Source organism: Cylas formicarius, unplaced genomic scaffold, assembly GCF_029955315.1.
Source record: "Cylas formicarius isolate icCylForm1 unplaced genomic scaffold, icCylForm1.1 PGA_scaffold_7__23_contigs__length_41026272, whole genome shotgun sequence".
In the NCBI taxonomy this organism is placed as follows: Eukaryota; Metazoa; Arthropoda; class Insecta; order Coleoptera; family Brentidae; genus Cylas; species Cylas formicarius.
This window is the reverse complement of record NW_026844352.1, coordinates 29,460,009-29,480,731: the sequence shown is the minus strand read 5'-3', so window position 1 is coordinate 29,480,731 and position 20,723 is coordinate 29,460,009. Positions and strand designations below refer to the sequence as shown.

The 20,723-nt window shown below is 33.2% G+C and overlaps 1 protein-coding gene across 2 annotated transcripts in view; it reads left to right on the top strand.

Moving 5' to 3' along the window:
• Positions 1–20,723, top strand: part of LOC132705194 (uncharacterized) — a 361,276-nt gene that overhangs the window by 325,389 nt on the left and 15,164 nt on the right. For both annotated transcript variants that reach the window (XM_060675650.1, XM_060675651.1), the window contains exon 4: positions 20,339–20,545. In XM_060675650.1, coding sequence (XP_060531633.1) covers positions 20,339–20,545 — 207 coding nt within the window. The remainder of the gene's footprint in view (positions 1–20,338; positions 20,546–20,723) is intronic.

Sequence of the window (20,723 nt, the reverse complement as noted above, 5' to 3'; positions counted from 1 at the left end):
CCGGCGGAATTTACTTGGAAATGTCATTTATAAAACAGCGAAGGCCGGGACGCGAGAGAAGAATTAGGGGTTATTTCGCGTGAAACTTTGCTCCAACTTTTGTTATTGCCCTACCGTCTAGTTTGTGCTAGTTTCATTAATATTACTTTTTGATCTATTATGCGTTGGACCGGCAAAGACAATTTTCGCTGATTAAAAAGGGCTGGAAACCTGTCATCATATTTTTCGAGAAACTCTTCGGCATATTTCGCGGAAGACATCATTTACCTCGCAAAAGTTCTTAAAAGGCCAGTAGTATTTACATATTCCAAAACTACTCTCAAAAAATCCAATATCCAGATGGCTGCCAGAGAAAACGACTGTAGGGCGACCAAATTTAATCCTTGGTACAGAAGTCATAATTTACAATGTAGTTTTTTGTATTTTCTGTGGTGGGAGCTTGTGGGTTCTATTGCCACTGGGAGCCTTGGGTATTGTAAAAATGGTTTCAACACATTATGTAACCCTGATTAGTACCGATTCTTTGGTCTTTTCATCTGTTTCATTGTTAATAATGGCGGTTGTTTTTTAATTTCCAACCTCTTAAATGTTCTATTTTATTTCATGAACTATAGGGCTTGATTAGTTTCGTATGCTCAACTTCATTTAATAAAATAATCTTCTTGCAATATAATATGCCGTCCGTCGATTAGAAGTTTTATAGGAACTAAAGTGGATATTATGGTGGTATATAGCCATAATTGGCACTGAATGATGCCGGTTCTACCCGAAAGCAGCGGCAATGTTGAAATTTCAAAAGGAACGTATAGTATTTTATCGCATTTTGCAATTCAACAAAAAAAAAATAAAAAATCTTCCACTAATTGTTCCTACATTTATCTGCCATTTTGTTCGCAAAAAAATAATAATAGATATTTTTCTTAAAACTCGACTTCGATAAGGTGTGATAGTTTGGAGTAAAGATGAATTAATCAATCAACAATTTCACAGGTAGTAGCTAATGAATGTACTTACAAACTGTGCGTGTAACATTGACAATATACAGGGGATGCCGAAAAAGCACTTTTGAAAGAAATATTGTAGTAATAAAACTTCATTTTCTTTAAATGCATAAATGCAATACCATACCATGTTTTTCAATTCCGTTGACTAAGCCAGCAAATTATTTATAAAATGATTAAACGTGTTTTTATACCGTTTTTGCGGCACTCATAACAATTTACGTGTTAGGCCCGTTAATAAAGATTGCACGAGGATAACCATGACTGGTCTCTATTCTAACTCGCCATACAGAAACATATAATTAGGTGTCAATAAATTGAAATTGACGAAAAATTACAAGAAAAGGCGTCTGGAGTTTGAATGTCGTTCGGTTTGAAGCCTTGAAATTATGCAAAATTATCCATATTCTTCTGCTGAAGTTCTAAATTTATTCGTAGTACATGGGGAGTAAAGCAGAGCTGTAAAATAACTTGCAGTTTGGTCAAAGAAAGGTATCCATATTTGCCTCCTAAAAATCGTACTAAATTCAAAAGGTTCAAGAAAAATTATCTGGAAAATAGAAGTATTAAAGCTGTGACAGTTTTGCCGAAGCCGGCAACGCACACAACGGAAAAAGATTTAGACATTTCAAGAAATTCCGTTGACAGGAAGAAGATTTTGCTATCCCTAATTGACACTCGCGAGGACCCAGATTTCTGACTTAAAATAATTTAATAGACACATAGTCGACATCTTTGGACAACAGAAAATCAACTGAAATAATGTTGACGAATCAATTATTCGAATATTTCGAACTTTAGACTCATTAAAATGAGCTGAAATAGAGAGCGTGACCACGAGGTCTGCCATGATCCGCATTAAGAAATGGCTAGTGTAAAATGGGTTACATATTGAACATTTACATTAATTGTTATTTTGAAAGCGGTGTTTATTTCGAACTTTTATTACTAAGACACATTCAGTTATTTCACCCTACCACCTGACGATACTTGTCTGCATGACGAGTTAAAATAAAAGTTAGCCATGGCAAAGTTCGTGTAATCTTCGTAAGCGCGTCTAATATCTTTTATTTCTTATAAAACGGTAAGAGATAGGTATTGGGACATGTATAATCATTTTGTAGATAATTTGTAGGCCTAATCAATGGCATTGAAAAACATGTAGGCATGCTTTAAAAAAAAAAACTTTTTATTATTATTTTATTAGTGTCAAAAGTGCACTTTTTCGACGTTCCCTGTATGAAATATTAGGGATATTACATAAACAGTTTTTAAATAGATTCATCACCTGTGAAAGTGTAACTTAAATAAATCACGCTGATGGCAAGATGGCAGATAAGTGTGGGAACAATTAGTGGAAGTGTTTAGATTTTAATGTCGAATTCGAAGATGCAATAAAAAACTAAATGTTCCATTTGAAATTTTTATCTTGCCAGTGATTTTGGCTAGGAGCGGTAACAATGCAAAAGCGAAAATATTTTTAAATTGTGCGTCATGGCCAATTATGGCCATATACCACAAAAATATCTATTTTGCTCATGGGAAACCCTGTATATTAATCATTTTATTATTGTGAATATGATATTTTCTTTTGAGTGTAATTTATATGAGATTCTGATCCTGGCCACTAGATATAATTTAATTGCTCCCGGTATGTTGATCTTATGTATTGTCTCTTTGGAAAGCTGGTTGATTTCGACGTGAAAAATTGAAATATGAATTTATATGGAGGAGAATCGATTAGATTACTCTAATACCGGGTGCTCTATTTACAAATATAATACTTTAGTGCGCATCCAATTCTTCAGTTCGCCTTGCATAATAGCCTTTCACTTTCACTTCCAAAAAGAAATTTTTCGAAATATCTTCTTGCTGAGGAGTAATTCTCAGTCAAGTCTTGGTTGATCCACTTTGTACAGCTGAGACAGAATTTAATCAAATTCAATTCAAAATTATTTTTTCTAATTTCGATATGTGTTCGACATATTTTTTTAGCTGTATTTTTTAAAAAACTCAAACGGTTAACTATATTTTAGTTCGCTTTTCTTTGCTCGCTGGAAGCTGAAAGTCCTATAGTCTATACACGTCGCTGTGTTAAAAGTTGGTTATGGGGAAGCAGGCAATTTTTTCGTAATAATATTAGAAATATAGGATCCGCAGAACTAATTAAGTTGACAAAACATGTAGATTTTGTTTTTAAAACCCAATTAAACTGTGTCAACTCGTTCAGTCTTAAATTGTACTATATGGATCAATTCAAGCCTTCTGAGGTGCTTACTAATATACGATGAAACAGTACAAATATGTGAGGAATAATCGCAGTCCATTTTGCTGTCAATCACTCCCAACAATAAGTTTTTTGAAACACCACCTTGCTGGGGAGTAATCCTCAGTCCAGTAGTGATTGATGCACATTGTATAGCTGAGAACTTCGTTAGACAGCATTTTATCAAATCGAATTCAAATTTACTTTTTCAAAAATCTTTTTTTTATACAAACTCAAATTTGCAGACAGTGATATAAGCGACTGTTTATTTCGGACTGTATAGAGCAGCGCGCTGAAGACAGCAAAAATGTAAAGCCCATCAGTATTTTAGAGGCCATATTTTAAAAAAAGCAGGTTGCTTGTTGTTGAGCATACGTTGAGCATGCAGCATTTTAGTAAACAATGTAATACAGTGACGATCGTTGATAAATATTTTTCTCTATTAAGTCAAATAAAAAAAGTACTAAAAATAACGATAGATAGATAATTTTTTCTGCCAAATAAATGCAATGTGGTTCGATTTAATTTTAATGTTTGGATGATCATGAATCCCGTATTCGAAAATTTAACTACCAAAGAAAAACAAGCTTTGACAGCAACGCGCGACTAATAAATTTTTATTAACTCCCATTTAGCACGGGCCCGTTTGTATACGCTAAAAGCGCAACACAAAAATTACATTACATACGCATTAAAATGCAAAAGTAACATTCCCAGCTTGCTGTTATTACTCACTCCATCTTCTCGTTCGAAGCTTTTTGCTTTCGTATTACGAGGTCGAGTCCCACGGGTTCAGTTCATACGTTTCGTCGACATTTGGTCGGCTGACATTTATTTGCAAACACGTGTGCTGATAATGTTTCGACGTTATCAGAGTGAATTATTCCAAAGTTTTTAGGTTGCGAATTTTGGGTACAGAATACAGATTTTGAAGCTAAAGAGTCCCGAAAATTAAATATTAAACCCACCTTTTACATAACATTAGGATGGCTTTCAATCTGGATTCTATTGATAATGAGTTAATAGTTTCAGTTCCATCTGAATTTCCATTTACTTAATTGAACAAATATTTGCATCTGAACGCTCAATATCTTCAGTATATACGAGACTTTAAAGCTTTGAAACTTTTAAACACGGAGTTGTTGACTACAGTTTGTTTGTTCAAGAACTAACGTTAATTCAACATCATAGATACGTAGCGTTGAAGCACAAATAAAGCAGTTCATAATTAACAATTGTAATAAGAATTATATTTCATAATTGGTTTCCAATATACAGGAGGAAAGATTCAACGTGGTAAAATAATGGTAAGAAAAACTCGAAATCGTAATATTTTCCGAGTAATAGCTTGTCAAATTTCTTTTTTTTTTTAATTTTATTTTTAACGCAGTGGGCATCGTTACAAAATAAAATTGTTTCAGAAATCTGTCACTAGAGGGCACTTTACCTAGAGTTTTTTATTATTTTCCCTGTAGTTTATTTATTTAAAAGCATATAGAAATAGTATTAATTATAATGATTTTTTATAAAAGGGACCCCAATAGTGAGTACAGGTTGTCGGTCAAAGGAGTGTGTTACAAATACTTTAGTTGATAAAGGGAGACACTCTGCAGATGAATGCTCCATAATTCATCAAAACGTCCAATCGTTAGGGAATGCGGTGGACAGCATAAATAACATGCTTCAAAATAACCTTTCATGTAAATTGCTGTGTGTAACAGAACACTGGAAAAATCAGGCAGAATTAAAAACGTTAGTGATCAAAGACTTTGACCTAGTAAGTGCCTTCTGTCGAGAACATAGAGAACATGGAGGAAGCGCTATTTATGTGCATAAATCTGTGAGGTGTAAACCGAGAAATAACCTAAGTGAATTATCAATAAAAAAAGTGTTTGAGTGCGCAGCAGTAGAGTGCACATTTAAGAAAGATCGGTTAATAGTTTTGTCAATTTACAGACCTCCATCAGGAATTATAGACGTCTTCTTATATTGCTTAGAAAAGGTACTCTTAGATATATTTAAGGAAAATAAAAAAATTGTTATAGCGGGGGATTTTAATATAGACATGCTTAGAGAAAATGAACACAAATTAAGCTTAATTTCACTAATGGCTTCATTTAACCTTTTGCCTACGGTTTTTGAAAACACAAGGGTAACGTCACATACAGCAAGCTGTATTGACAACATCTTTGTGAATTGTGAATACAGAAACACTCTAGTATTTGACGCTTTCATTTCTGATCATACTGCTCAGAAAATTATATTACCTTTAGAGAATTTTAGACAACATATGGCTCATTTGAAAAGAATCTTTTCAGAAAAAAATAAGCAAACCTTTATAAAATGCCTACAAGAACAAAAGTGGGAGGATGTAATTATGTCAGAAACGAATGATGTCAATCAAGAGTGGAACCTTTTTATGAATCTTTTCTCTACACTGTTTGATCAATGTTTTCCTAAAAAAACAATAAGAAACGCTAGTGGTGTAAAATCATATAAAGATAATGATGAGATTAGAGAATGTAAACGAAAACTAGATATCTTGTTAGTTTTGGCTAGACAAAGTGCTCGATATAAACAGGAATACAGATTTGTTAAGCGAAAATATGATAATCTTTTGAAAACTGAACGATCTCAGGCATATGACATTAAGCTAAAGCTTTCTGATAATAAAACCAAATGCATGTGGTCAATATGCAATGAGATTTTGGGTGGAAACAGTTTAGGGGCTGACATTGGTATGAGTGAGGATCCTAATCAAATGTCAAATGATTTTAATGAATATCTGTTGAACGTTGTACCTGAATTATTGGAAAACCTAGAAAAAAGGCCATTTTCCAATAAAATACCCGTAAATTCACAGTCCATGTTTTTAACACCGGTAACACCAGATGAAATCTGTCATTTGGCTGAACAAATTAAAAATAAACATAGTAGTGGAATAGACGAGATTCCAACCAGTATAATAAAAATTTCTGTCCCGTATGCAAGTAAAGTGTTGTGTCTTTTGATTAATGAATCATTTGAAAATGGCGTATTCCCAGACCAACTTAAAACAGCATTAATAAAACCGATCTATAAAAAGGGAGATCCGGAAATAATTACCAATTATAGACCAATTAGCCTTTTGCCCGGGTTTTCTAAAATATTTGAGATGGCTATTTGCAAAAGACTCCTAGAGTTTTTTAATAAATATAAAATGTTCAACAATCATCAGCATGGTTATGTAGCTAATAAATCAACAGAAACCGCTATATTTCAGTTTATAAAAACAATTTTAAAACACTTGGAGGGCGAAAGAATAGCTTTAGGTACGTGCTTAGATCTTTCTAGAGCATATGACTGTATAGACAGGGACTTATTGCTCAAAAAATTGGATTTATATGGTGTAAGAGGTAATGTTCTAAAATTGTTTGAATCATACTTAATAGGAAGGAAGCAACAAGAAAGAATAACCCAAAATGGCACTAGTTATTTTTCGGATATTAAGGAAAATAGTCTGGGCATAGCACAAGGTAGTATTCTTGGTCCACTTTTATTTATTATTTTTGTGAATAACTTGTATTTAGTAACACAGTCAGAAGAAGAGAGCATAATATGCTATGCGGATGATACCAACCTGCTTGTAGGTGGAAATAATCTCACTGACGTTAGTGATAAAGGCAACGATATTTTTACAAGGGCATATGACTGGTTTCTAGGAAATAAATTGATATTAAACAAAGAGAAAACGAAGTTAATTATGTTTAGAACTAAATTATGTAGAGTTGAAATACCATTAAGAATACGGTTAGGTAAAGAAAATATTACTATTGTAAATAACACTAAATTCTTTGGTTTACAAATTGACGAATTTCTTGATTGGTCTGAACATATTCATTATCTGCTAAATAAATTAAATTCAATTTGTTATGGAATTCGAGTTATTGCAAATTATATGAATAAGGAAACTTTAAAAATTATGTACTTTGCAAACTTTCAGTCGCGCATGAGGTATGGAATTATCTTTTGGGGGGGTAGTGGTCAACTACAGAAAATTTTCGTGGTTCAAAAGAGAACTCTTCGGACTGTCAGAAAAATGCAATTTAGAGAGAGCTGTAGAGGGGTGTTCAAGACTGAAGGTATTTTTACTGTATATGCTTTATATATTTATAAAGCATTGATATTCTTCTTTAAAAATGGAAAGGACTTCGAACCACAGATATTTCATAGATATAATACCAGAACCCTAAATGTAAATTACTCTATTCACCGTTTAACCTTAACTGAAAGGAGTCCTTATTATATGTGCCTGAGATTGTATAATAAATTACCAAATGAGGTAAAAACAATTGCAACTCTAAAAATCTTTAAATATACAATAAAAAAGTTATTGATAGAGTTAGAACCTTACTCCATAGAAGATTTTTTCTGTAAAATTTAAATAATTGTAAATACGATGTAATTGAAATTTGTAACAATATCTGGTGCTTTTTCCTTTTTTGACGCCGATTTCCTTTGTGTTTGGTATATTATGTTTAGGTAATGTATTTATGACACAATGTGAAATAAAGTTGATTATTATTATTATTTACACAGATATTGCACAATAGAACAGATTGCCTTAAGCAGAATCACAATTCCTTAAAAATTATTACTTTTGTTTTTAGTCGATGTGTTACCGTTTAGCCACAAATCGACTTTTTTATTCTCGACTCGAATTTTACCTGTAAATGTGATTTTACCCAACAGGACTTAATGAAATTTCAAAAAGTCATTACAACTGTCCGTTAAAAATTAGCTTCTATTAAGAGAGCTTATTATCCAACTGCTACTGTGATGGCCCATCTTTAATATTCAAATACTGAATATCGCCATATTAATTTTTGCTACAGAACAGCACATGCAAATGCAATTCAAGCACGACGACTTTATATTGAGGCTTATCCCAATAGAAACGTTTCAACTGCTAAGACATTCATCAACATACAAAGAGGACTTGGTGAAAGAGAATCATTCAAACCTGATAATATGAATAAAGGGAGACCCAGGTATAAAAGAAGCGCTGCAAGAGAAGTATTCTTCAAAATGTGGAGGCGTAGCCGTCAACGAGTACGAGAAAACTTGCTGCTCAGGAAAAAATGGCTTGCTCTACAGTTTGAGAAGTTTTGCCTGAAAATGATCTTCAAAGGTTCAAAGGTTTCAAGCACTGAATGAGGGTAATTGAGAGTAATTTTATGCAATCAAATTTTAAATGGCATTTTGTTCACTAACGAGCCTGCATTCAGTGGTGATAGCATTGTAAATTTTCGAAATATGCTTCATTGGAACATCCTTTATAGGGAATAATCTTATAGGACCTTGTAATTTCTTCAAGAGGAACTACCACCTTTGCTGGAAGAGATACTCTGGCAGTGGAGACAGAACAAGTGGCTAATACAAGATGGTGCCCCACCTCATTTTACATTCTGGCCTGCATTTTCACTTGCTTTTCCGTGATAGAAATGCCTATCGCAATATCCAGTATCACCTTTCTGTAAATTAGAAGTGCGGCGTATTCAGGTCGAGAATAAAAAGTCGATAACACTTATCCGTTTAAAACAGCAGTCTGTTCAATTTTGTAATATCAGTCTAAATAAATAAACTACAGGGAAAATAAAAAATGTTCTAGATAAAGTGTTCTCTAGTAACATTTTTGAAACACTTTTATTTTGTAACGATGACTTTTACTAAATCAGGGCTGTTTTTCTCCTTGGAAATATTGATTTTTTCCAAGAAAATTCCCGCGCAGCATAGAAAATAGGCAAGTCAAGTGAGGAACTTAAGTTTTCAAAAAAAATCAAGCAAGCTCATCTTTAAACTTCAAGCGGAGGAAGAAGGAACTCGGAAAAAACATCGAAGAACCTGTCAGAAGCCGTAGAGAGTGGGCAGATTGAAACATTTTACAATGGGTCAAAATTACAAACAGTTGGTTTATCTTATATGCTGCCAAGGATTTTTAAATATCATTATTTATACACCAAAACTCAAAAAGAAAGCCTAAGGTATTTGCTTCAGAAGAGCAAGACAATAAGTATATGTTAAACAAGAAAAGTAGAGTTTTTATTCTTCAGAAACCTGACGGGTCCCCTAGATTTATCTATTATATATATTTATTATCTAAAACAACTAAATTATAAAACCTCCTCAGTTTAATTTAGAAGTTAGAAGTTATTTTTGAAAGAAAGATTTTACCAGCCTTAAAACCCGTAATCACCTCAAGGTGTACTGGGAATCTTGTCGCCAATCTTAACTTAGACTTAAAAAATGTTAATCTATCATTTAATTTGTTGCTAACATTAGGCTTTGTAATTAATCTTCAAAAAACTACGCCTTCTCAGAAGTGGAAAAATGTAGGTGTTATTTTTAACTCCATTCATTTGTTGTTGTCTTTACCAGTAGATAAAACCATTAAAAGCCCAAGTCTCTTATTACAGACTAGTAAAAAGAGTCACTGTCGAATTAGAGACCTTGCCAACACATTTATCCGGCCGCACCGAGTTTATACACGAAATCGTGTGAAAAACACACATGTCTTTGTTTGAAGATTTGGAGAGAGTGAACACCCTAAATCATATTACCACTATGAATTGTCAACACCTTTGGACCGTTTTACTTCTAAACTAACACTGAATATTTAAAGTGTGATGATCCATAGTGTTCTGCACTGGATACATTCTCAATGTCATGGAGAGATCGTTTATTTTTCACTTGTACCTCCTTTGCTTTAATACCGAGTGTGTTAATCAAAATAATTTTAGAGGGTTATTAGCCTACCACACTGGCCATCATTGGCGTGATATCCATTTTTATGTGTTTCTGAAATAGTTGTTCTGAGGCCTTCGCTAACCGATCAAGAAAAATTATTAATTGAAAGTTTTTAAACAAAGCCAGTTTTCCACAAGTAGGAATATTCCTGCTTTAACACTCGTTATCATTGCCAGAATTCCCATTAACCCTCCTTGCTCTCACTGCGGCGCACAGATTTCCGACTTTGGCGAAAATCAACAAGAACGATATTAGCTTTATAACAATGACCTTTTCTCTCATTTGCTTTTTTCACCGAGAAACTGGAGCTTTGTATAGCTCCTACTTTGTTGCGTTATCAGGCCTCATCCTAAACAATCGATCGATGGGTAAAATCTGTACTTAAGGAGTGTGGCATTGATACTGATCCATTTAAAAGTCATTCAACAAGACATGACATCCGCAGCGGCTCGTGTGGGCATAAATACTTACACCATGTAAGCAGCAGGCTGGACTCCAAAATCGTTGTTGTTTTACATCGCGAAGCCAGCTAGAGCATAATTTCGTTTTTATGTATTTCTTTTTTTTATGCATTGAATATTATGTATGTATGAATATGTATGAACATGTAACTCATGTTCTTTCAACTTGCAATGCATAATACAAATATTTTGGCTTAAAAAATTTTGATAGTATTGTTTGTTTTGTGTTTTTTTTTTGTTTTTCTGGTTGGTATACGATACTTGCTATTAGCTTTATTCGTTTTGGTTGCAAACACTATTTAAACCATTATTTTACTTTAAACATCTACAGTGTGCTATATATATTGGAAACCAAATGTGAGATATAATTTAAGGATTGGACGACTTACCGTAAAGAAGTTCAATCCTGATTATATGATTATTTGGTTTAGTCTATGTAGTGTACGACGCCACAGGTAACTTCCACCCACTTCTCTATAAAAACATTTTTTTTGACACCCCACAAATTGGTCATAGCGGTCTACACAAACACACACACCATGAATAATCACGTATTGGTTGCCTGGATTGGACTAGGTTGCGTAGGTAATGGGAGAGAAAAACAAAAATATTTCATCGTTGTGGATACTGTCACTAACGTAAATATACTACAGTGTGTTATGTATTGGAAACCAAATGTTCATATAATCAGGATAGAACTTCGTTAAGGAAGGTCGTTTAATCCTTATATTATTTCGACTTCCGATAGCTATTAAAAAACAAATTACCGACTTCTACATTTGTTTCTAAAACTTTGGTGGCACAAAAATGATTATTTGTTTTAAATCGGTGTTAATATATTTCTCAATTTAACTATATAAAATTCAAAGAAATATATAAACACAAAATAGACATAATTAAAACCATAAAGATTTTACCCCTGGTAAAAAAACATAAAATTTTTAATTTTTTTAAACCCAGGGAATTTTATAAATAAAATATTACATTTTTTGTTAGTCAATAATAAACAGGAACAACATTTGAAAGCATGTTGTCCGGCGTTATACGGTTTCAATTTTTCTTTTTTTTTTCTTTTTTGGCATAAGTAGATGGATTTAAGTTTTACTAAACCACTTACAAAGCTTGGAAAGACATTAATTAAAAATATCACAAACATCTTTATATTGTTATACTATTCGGATTTAATATTAAGCAAAACTATTTTTAGAAACGCCACACACCCGATTAAAATTTTAAAAATGACAATTTCTATGAAATTAGACCATTTTCAATCTTATAAAACAGGAATTGCTGCACCGTTACCCTGAAAGTAAAAGCGTTGATATTCTGTCAGATTAATCTGTCAAACTTTATACCTAATAAAACTCCATTATCATCACTGAAGGCTTCAAGGTATAACTTGACATCTAAAATTCGTCGGCATATTGTTTCCTGTGTAATCGCGAATCTTTTATAGACAAAGGGACAAAAAAGCGTGGGCAAGGTAATACCCGGCTTATTCTAGCAAGCTGCTTAGAATGTGTAAATTAGGAAACGGGTTTAAACGGTTAACTATATTTTAGTTTGCCTTTTGTTTGCCCAACGAAAGCCTGAAAGTCCTAAAGCAGAAACACGTCGTTGTGTTAAAAGTTTGTTATGACGAAGCAGGAACGTCTTCGTAATAATATTATATATAAAGGATCATTCGAAGATCATTAAGTTGAGGTGATTTTAATAAGAAAATTGGGAAAATTGAACTCAGGAGGCTTTTACTTGATGAAAATCCATTTATCACAATAAATAAGAACTAAAAGTTCAGATTTTCACGAAATTATATATTTTTACATGACAATTGTTCCGATAACACCGTGTCTTTATCAAATGTTTCATAAAGACACGGAGTTGTCGAAACAATTGTCATGTCAAAATATATAATTTAGTGAAAATCTGAACTTTTAGCTCTTATTTATTTTAAGAAAATTGGGTTTTTTAAATATTGCACCTCTCACCGTAACGACCGGTTTAGCCCACCCAATTGCTAATTAAACTGGTACTTTTTGCAAACGCTTTCTGTCTTTATCTGTCAAGCATTCATTCAATTCGATATCGATATTAGAATTGACAAAAGAATAAATCACATCTTTCAATTAAATACTTACCAATTCGAAACATTCTGAAGGACTTACTAACAAATCTAGAAAGACAGATATGCCAAGTGGAGCGCAATATCGCCATCGAACCAGATTCAAAATACAATACAAAAAAAAAGAATATATGAACAATATATCAAGTATTTCATTATAATTCACAGCAGAAACACAGGAGGTCATAAAAAAAAGAGCGAAAAATGGAAACATGAGGACGCCGCGGCGAATAAAATAAGACAGTAGAAGAACGATAATAAAGTAAGAGAGGAATTGGAGAGACACCCGATGCTACAATTGGTCTATTTTCAGCAAGAGAGTGCAAGGGATATTAATTTTTTAGTAAGGGTAAAACGAGCAGATCCAATCAAATGGACCTCTTATTCTCCCGATCTAACTATTCCAGATTTTTGTATATGTAAAGGCACACATTGCTACAATCCAACCTCAAGAACTGCGCAGCTACATAGTAAACGTTTTCAGCCAAATTACCTACATCGCAAATGCTACCAATCACCTTCAACATATTCATAAATGTGTTCCGAGTAAAATGGGGTCATACGAAGCAGTTCCAAAATTAGTTATTTAAATAGTGTTACCGAGGTTGTTGTTACTGTTGCTTGTCCTTATATAATGGTATTGTTATTTAGTATATAGAATAAATACTTTTTATATATACATAGCAACAAGCAACAATAAATAAGAACTAAAAGTTCAGATTTTCAGGAAATTATATATTTTTACATGACAATTGTTTCGACAACACCGTGTTTTTATCAAATGTAATATTTACGAATTACCTGCTACTATATGTACCGAAAAATGACCATAAAACCTTAATTAATGTTGTTGTTAGAATTTAAGTTCAATAAAGGAGAGGTATTTAAATATAATTGATCGTTAAGCAATACATTTGAATGTCTCATTTTGTTTATCTCCATGGCTTAAAATAAATATAATTTTCTAAATATTACATTTGATAAAGACACGGTGTTGTCGAAACAAATGTCATGTAAAAATATAAACTAACAAATCTAGAGAGATAGATGTGCCAAGTGGAGCGCAATATCTCCATCGAACCAGATTCAAAATACAATACAAAAACAAAGAATATACGAACGATATATTAAGCATTTCATTATAATTCACAGCAGAAACACAGGAGGTCATAAAAAAAAGAGAACGAAAAATGGAAACATGAGGGCGCCGCCGCGAATAAAATAAGACAGTAGAATGAAGAACGATAATAAAAGTAACAGAGGAATTGGAGAGACACCCGATGCTACAATTGAATGGAATTGGATTGATCTAAAAAGAAATATATAAGTATTAGTAATGTAAGAAACTTCAAAGAGAGCTGTCAAACTCATTATAATTTTTAATAGGTGCCTAATGCCAAGTTTTTGATATTTATCTCTTACTCTTTTACTCAATTCCTGTTAGCTTCTCGAAAAATAACGTTCCTGAAATTAATCACGACAGCGTTGTGCGGCTGAGACCGTAAATGGCGCAGGCATTTAAATAGATCAAGCCGAAGGATAAACCCGTTCAGTTCAACACTTAAACGGCAACAAAGATTGCGATTTAAAAAATCCGGCGATGTGAATGAAAAAGCTGAGAGTAATTACTCAATGCCAGGGCAACGTTAAGCCCCGCTGTGTCTTATGTTAATCCCGCTATAATCCTGTCAAGCCTGGCTCCTGCTATCCTGCTACCACCGGGACAACGCGCTATTATTCACCGATGGCAAAACGTTGTCGCTGGCCTGTTTGTCGCTGTCGTCTTTTTAAGACACTAAAGTATATGGTGACTACGCGTCTGAATAAGTAGGATATTTTGCCCTCCTTAAAACTATACAAAAATCAAAACTAGCTACTTGCAACTAAGAAGTTTTGATTCATAAAACACTATTTTTTATTATAATTAATTTAGAGATCCTTATAATGTATAAATTGTTGCTGGTTACAAAAATTGCTATATCGAAAACTTCTGACTTAAACTGTTCACTCCTCTTCATCAGGATGTGGTCACAATAAAGGATGTCGATCTAAAAACTAGCACGTTTTAACAGCTTATCAGTGGAGAACGAAAAATGAAGTCGATGTGCGGTTTTCACAGAATTTCGTCAATTTTTATAAAGCTTCTTTTTACTGTGTTGTCAAGTTTCAACATTTACCTGAAATAGAAGGAAAAAAATTGTTGATTCTCAAAGGGAGATTTGGCAAAAATTTGAATCCCCCCGTACTTTTTAATTTCAATAGAGAGCCTGTTAACTCTCCTCCAAAAATGAATTAGTTGTTTTACATTGCATTCGCTTATTCTGGCCACAGTCAGTTTTAGTAAATGACCCTATTTTGAAAATAGATGTATAATCGAAATTTTTATATACATATTGCGTACTAAATAACATTTTCGGTATCAACTAACAACATTAACAATTTTGGCTTGTCAGGAAGGCTGTGAATCGTAAAATTTTTTTTCTAACCTTTAACTACTCTCAAATCTTGTTAATGATTTTCCTATATTTTTGCATTTTTCAAAGATTTTCGAAATGGTTTTAGTATGTTTAGAAGGACACAATTGAAAGAAAATTTAGAGTAGAGCTAAATGCGGATAATATTTTGCTGGTAAGATAAGTGTTCTCCTTAAACAATAACCGAATATCTATGTCAGAGAGTAAAGGACATGAAATTTTAAAAATAATTAAGTTTAAAGCCGACCCATTAAAACGTTCCAAAAAAGACAACATTTCTCCTTAGTGGGTGCACAAATAAGGATAACTGCCGAATTTAAGCCAATATGTTAAAATTATTTTTTTATCCGCAACTTCACCAGGAAGGAATTTTAGAAACGGCCTATTTTCAGCAAGAGAGTGCAAGAGATATTAATTTTTTAGTTAGGGTAGAACGAGCAGATCCAATCAAGTGGACCTCTTATTCTCCCGATCTAACTATTCCAGATTTTTGTATATGTAAAGGCACACATTGCTACAATCCAACCTCAATAACTGTGCAGCTACATAGTAAACGTTTTCAGCCAAATTACCTACATCGCAAATGCTACCAATCACCTTCAACATATTCATAAATGTGTTCCGAGTAAAATGGGGTCATACGAAGCAGTTCATAAATTAGTTATTTAAATAGTGTTACCGAGGTTGTTGTTACTGTTGCTTGTTCTTATATAATGGTATTGTTATTTAGTATATAGAATAAATACTCTTTATATTCATAGCAACAAGCAACAATAAATAAGAAGTGAAAGTTCAGATTTTCAGGAAATTATATATTTTTACATGAAAATTGTTTGGACAACACCGTGTTTTTATCAAATATAATATTTACAAACTACCTGGTACTATATATACCGAAAAACGACCATAAAACCTTAATTAATGTTGTTGTGAGAATTTAAGTTCAATAAAGGAGAGGTATTTAAATATAATTGATCGTTAAGCAATACATTTGAATGCCTCATTTTGTTAATCTTCATGGCTTCCAATAAATATAATTTTCTAAATATTACAATTGATAAAGACACGGTGTTGTCGAAACAATTGTTATGTAAAAATATATAATTTCGTGAAAATCTGAACTTTTAGTTCTTATTTGTGGATTTGTGGATATAATTGGATTTTCATCAAGTAAAAGCGACCTCAGTGCAACTCATTTAAATGTGGTCATGCTAAAGCAATCTATCGGCAGTTAGCATACAATTTTCTACAATCATCGATTAATGAAGAGGAAATTTCAAAAAAAAAGAGTGCAATGAAAAGCGATTTATATATTTTCGAAGAGTTAATAGGCTTTGCAATTCAGGTAAATTTTAATACTTGGAAACATTATCAAGAAAGCTATAACTTTTCTGTGAAAACCGCATATCAATATCATTTCTCGTCTTCATCTTATAAGCAGTTAAAATGTTTCAGTTTATAGATAAACACCCTAGATTGTGTATTAAATAAACAAGAAAAATAAATTAACTATACTTTCTAATAGGTCAATTTTGTTAATAACATGCGTAAAATCACGGTATTGTTATAAGGAACTAACAAAAAATATGTGTCATATCTAATATTGCCTGTAATATTGTATAATTATTAACGAATGCACTTAATTAAAAAAAAATCGGTTTGACACTACAATAAATCATTAAATTTTAACTTTAATTTAGTGAAGAGTGGCAAGATTTTAGGAATCAAATAGCCTTCAAATGAGGGATGAAAAAATGATCTAACATCAGACAGAGACAGACACACTTTACTTGCGGTTTTCAAAACTCACTCAACCGAATAAGCAACATCGAAATGTCAGCTTTCGACCTTTCAAAATTCACGTTCCATTATTCAAATTAGAAGACATTCACCATTGGTCGTATCCCTAAAAGCGTCACAATTCACTTGCCACAAATCTTTTCGTTTAGGTCGCAGTTTCGAGTTGGAGACCTAAATTCAATCAAAAATTTCCAAAGAGACCGAATTCGCCACACCAAAATTGCCCCCATAAATTATTTAAACCATGAATTTCTATTCTCCTATTTACGTAGACTGTTCTTTCCCAGTTAATATTGTCTTTAGAAATACATAAACTTCAACAGCGAATGGGATGGTCGTCCGCCTTGTCGGTGATTTAGAATACTGCTATACATGATCCCGCTTCCTTTCAGCGGGATATGTATTTAAATAAATTTATTTTATTCGGGTGGCACGGATCTGAATTCCTGTTCCGTTCGGTTTAGGATTCGGAATAATAGATTTTAATGTCTAGGTTCGTTCCAATTGATTTAAAGGAAATGTTGGAATTGAATTTGGTTTCAATCTGTGCGGTGTGTTATTATGAACTATCAATGTATATAATATGTATGTATAGGCCTCTTAAGTACACTTTTTCCCATTGTGTACGTACTAATTTGTTTTATTCAAACGACAATACTGAAAATAAACTGACAGCATTCGTAAGCTCAAGTTTCGTTCAAACTTTTATTACTTTCTATACATTTGTCTATCCCTAGATTGTAAACATTGTACTTAATTTTAATTTTTACCAGGTTGAGTTAGAAATTCTGTTTATTAAAAAATAAAATTTATAAATCACTTATAAATAAAGAATATTTTCAAATAGTACAATGAGCTAATTTATACTTATGTTGCTTTCAGTTCTTAATTTCACTCGCAAAACGCACCACTACTTACGAGGGCAGCGCCAAAATTTCCCGGCCTGAATATGAAAGAAACAAAGTAGAGTAACAATTTTTTATTATTTTTCAATATAATCCCCCTTAACTTCAATACACTTATTACATCTCTTTATTAACAACTCAATCCCTTTAAAAAAATATTCTTTTGGTTTATCTGCAAAATGAGCTTAAACAGCCTAAAACTCAACTTCGTCGTTAAACCGCCGTCCGCCTAAGTCCTTTTTCAAATATCCAAACAAATAATAGTCGCTAGAGGCCATATCTGGACTATAGGGAGGATGATCTATCGGTTGGAACCCACACTCTAAAATGGCAGCTTGTGCATCACCAGCAGTATGGATAGGTGCATTATCGTGCAAAAGACGCACGCCTTTGCTCAGTTTTCCTCGACGTTTTACACGTATGCAGTCTCGCAGTTTATGTAATAACGTTGAGTAATATTTATCATTGACAGTGGTATTAGTTTCTTTAAAATTTATCAAAAGAATTCCTTCAAAATCCTAAAAGATCGCGGCCATCGCCTTTTTTGTTGACTGGCAGACTCTGAATTTTTTTAGGTGCTTCACCCTTACGACGCCACTCCATTGATTCCTTTTTCGATAGAGGGTCATAATAGAAAACCATAGTTTCACCTCCCGTCACAATAGTTTCTATCACAGGCTTCGGTTCCGACCCACAGAGTTCCAAAAAAGAAAGCGCACATTCGACACGGCGTTGTTTTTGAATAGCCGAAAGGTTTTTAGGAACCCATCTTGCACTAACCTTATGCATAACTAAATGATCATGCAGGTTTCGCGAACACTTGTATCAGAAAGCCTAGTAATTTCTGAAATTTCCTTGACCTTTAAACGTCGATCGCTCAATACCATCTCTTCCACAATGGCAACAATATCTTCCGTTATGACCTCCACTGGTCGACCAGTTCTTGAATCATCTTCAACGGACTCCTGCCCCATTCGAAAACGTTTTTCCCATTCTTGCATTACAGAATACGAAGGAGAACTTTGGCCGTACACACCATCCAATCATTCTTTAATAATTTTAGGTGCTAACCTTTCTTATGTCATAATCTTTATGACTGCTCTATACTTAATTTGCGTTGTGTGCCACATTTTTTCGGACACGTCTTGCTTAAAATGCTGTCAATAAAAAACTATTTGACGCAAGACTTCAATTTTTTTTTTGCAGCCTACTAGGATATAAATTTAAAGAAAAAGTTATATCGTGATATTGGAGCTGCATCTGTCAGGCCGAGCAATTTTGGCGCTGGCCTCGTATATATATTTGATTAACTCTTCGATCGTTAACTGGAACTAACGTCAACTCTGACATACATTAAATTAGTATCGGAAGTCGGATACAAATGCAACAATTTTTAAGTTAACTTTTTTTTGCTAATATGAAAAACAATATAAATGTGAAAATTCATTATCAATAATCAAAAATGCATACAAATATTTATATAAAAATATTTACATACCTTAGTGACTTTTTCAATGTTTTTATTTATTTATAATTCATATAATATTCTTGTGTTTTAGATCCTTGGTCAAGATTCGCATTGTGATCGAAACGTTGAATAAAACACATAAATTTAAGGAAGGTTGCTATTATTGAACACGAGCAATCCAAGAACAGCTCAAACATTATTTCAACGCTGAAAAATAAAAAGAAACTGTTAAATAAATCTGAATCTAAGTCAACGTTATGGAAATAAATTCAAAATCACATTTAAAAGAAAAAATCCCAATGGCCCATTACAATAACATGATTACAACTGACGAGTAATCGTATGAATCGTATGAATTATCTCCATTTCCATTACCTTACCTTTCACTTATCTAGAAACAAGTTAAATTCCCGTGAATTTGCGAAAACAAAGATGACAAAAGGCGAAAAAGAATCATCGCCACGAACGAATGTTTTAGTTTAACATTAATTGCAATTCATTTGGAGTTCTTTGATAATTTATCACCGTCCGTCAACGAACAATAGTGCTGCAGAAAAATGTATAATGACCGGCTTTGCTCTAAATCGATTTTGTGATTTTTATTTGCATAAACATGCGAAAACTCTTTTGTGACATTAATTAAAAGAACACAAAGGGTTATAATTCGGCGCACTCGCTTCCACTAGAAAACTGTCCCTGGGCGTTTCGCGTTTCATTTTCATACATTTTGCGGCTGTTCGGCCGATTTTCCGCTTGCACTATTTTTAAAGGTTAGATATAAAAAGTAGTTAGTTAAAGCTTTTGAAGAATTGTCTTTCTTCTTAAATATCGTATAATCTAATCCAGTTAAAATTTCAAATAAGCATAAAAGTCTTTTGTAGTCGCATGATAGGTTGCCTTTCCTCAAATTTTTGATGTTCCTTCCCCTACATCAGAGACACCATTTTTCTTGAAATAAAGTTCATCTCAGAGGATGCTCATCTATAACATTTTAGGTCGACATCCTAACTTCCTATGCATCCTCCAAGTAATACTGATTTGTTATTTTGTTGCAGCTCTACCGGAGGAGGGCCCCAAAATCAGCGGGGGCAAGCCGAGATATCAAATTGGTGATACCGTTAACGTAAATTGCACTTCCGGTAGATCAAAGCCGGTTGCTCAACTTAATTGGATGATTAACGGGGAACCTGCCGAGCCGAAATATCTGCGAGGTCCCGAGATTATGGTCACGGGAAGAGAAGGATTGGAAACATCAATTTTGGGTGCGTCTCTTTTTCGGTAATATGGTAATGACAACTCCTACGCGTGGCAGTATAGTCTGCCTCAATCTTCATCATGTTGGCTTTCGACGGACCCTCCCCAATAAATTACCTATTGTTATTAGGTAAAGCCATATAGCTATTAGATAATACAGTGGTCCTACTACAGTAAAAAGTGATG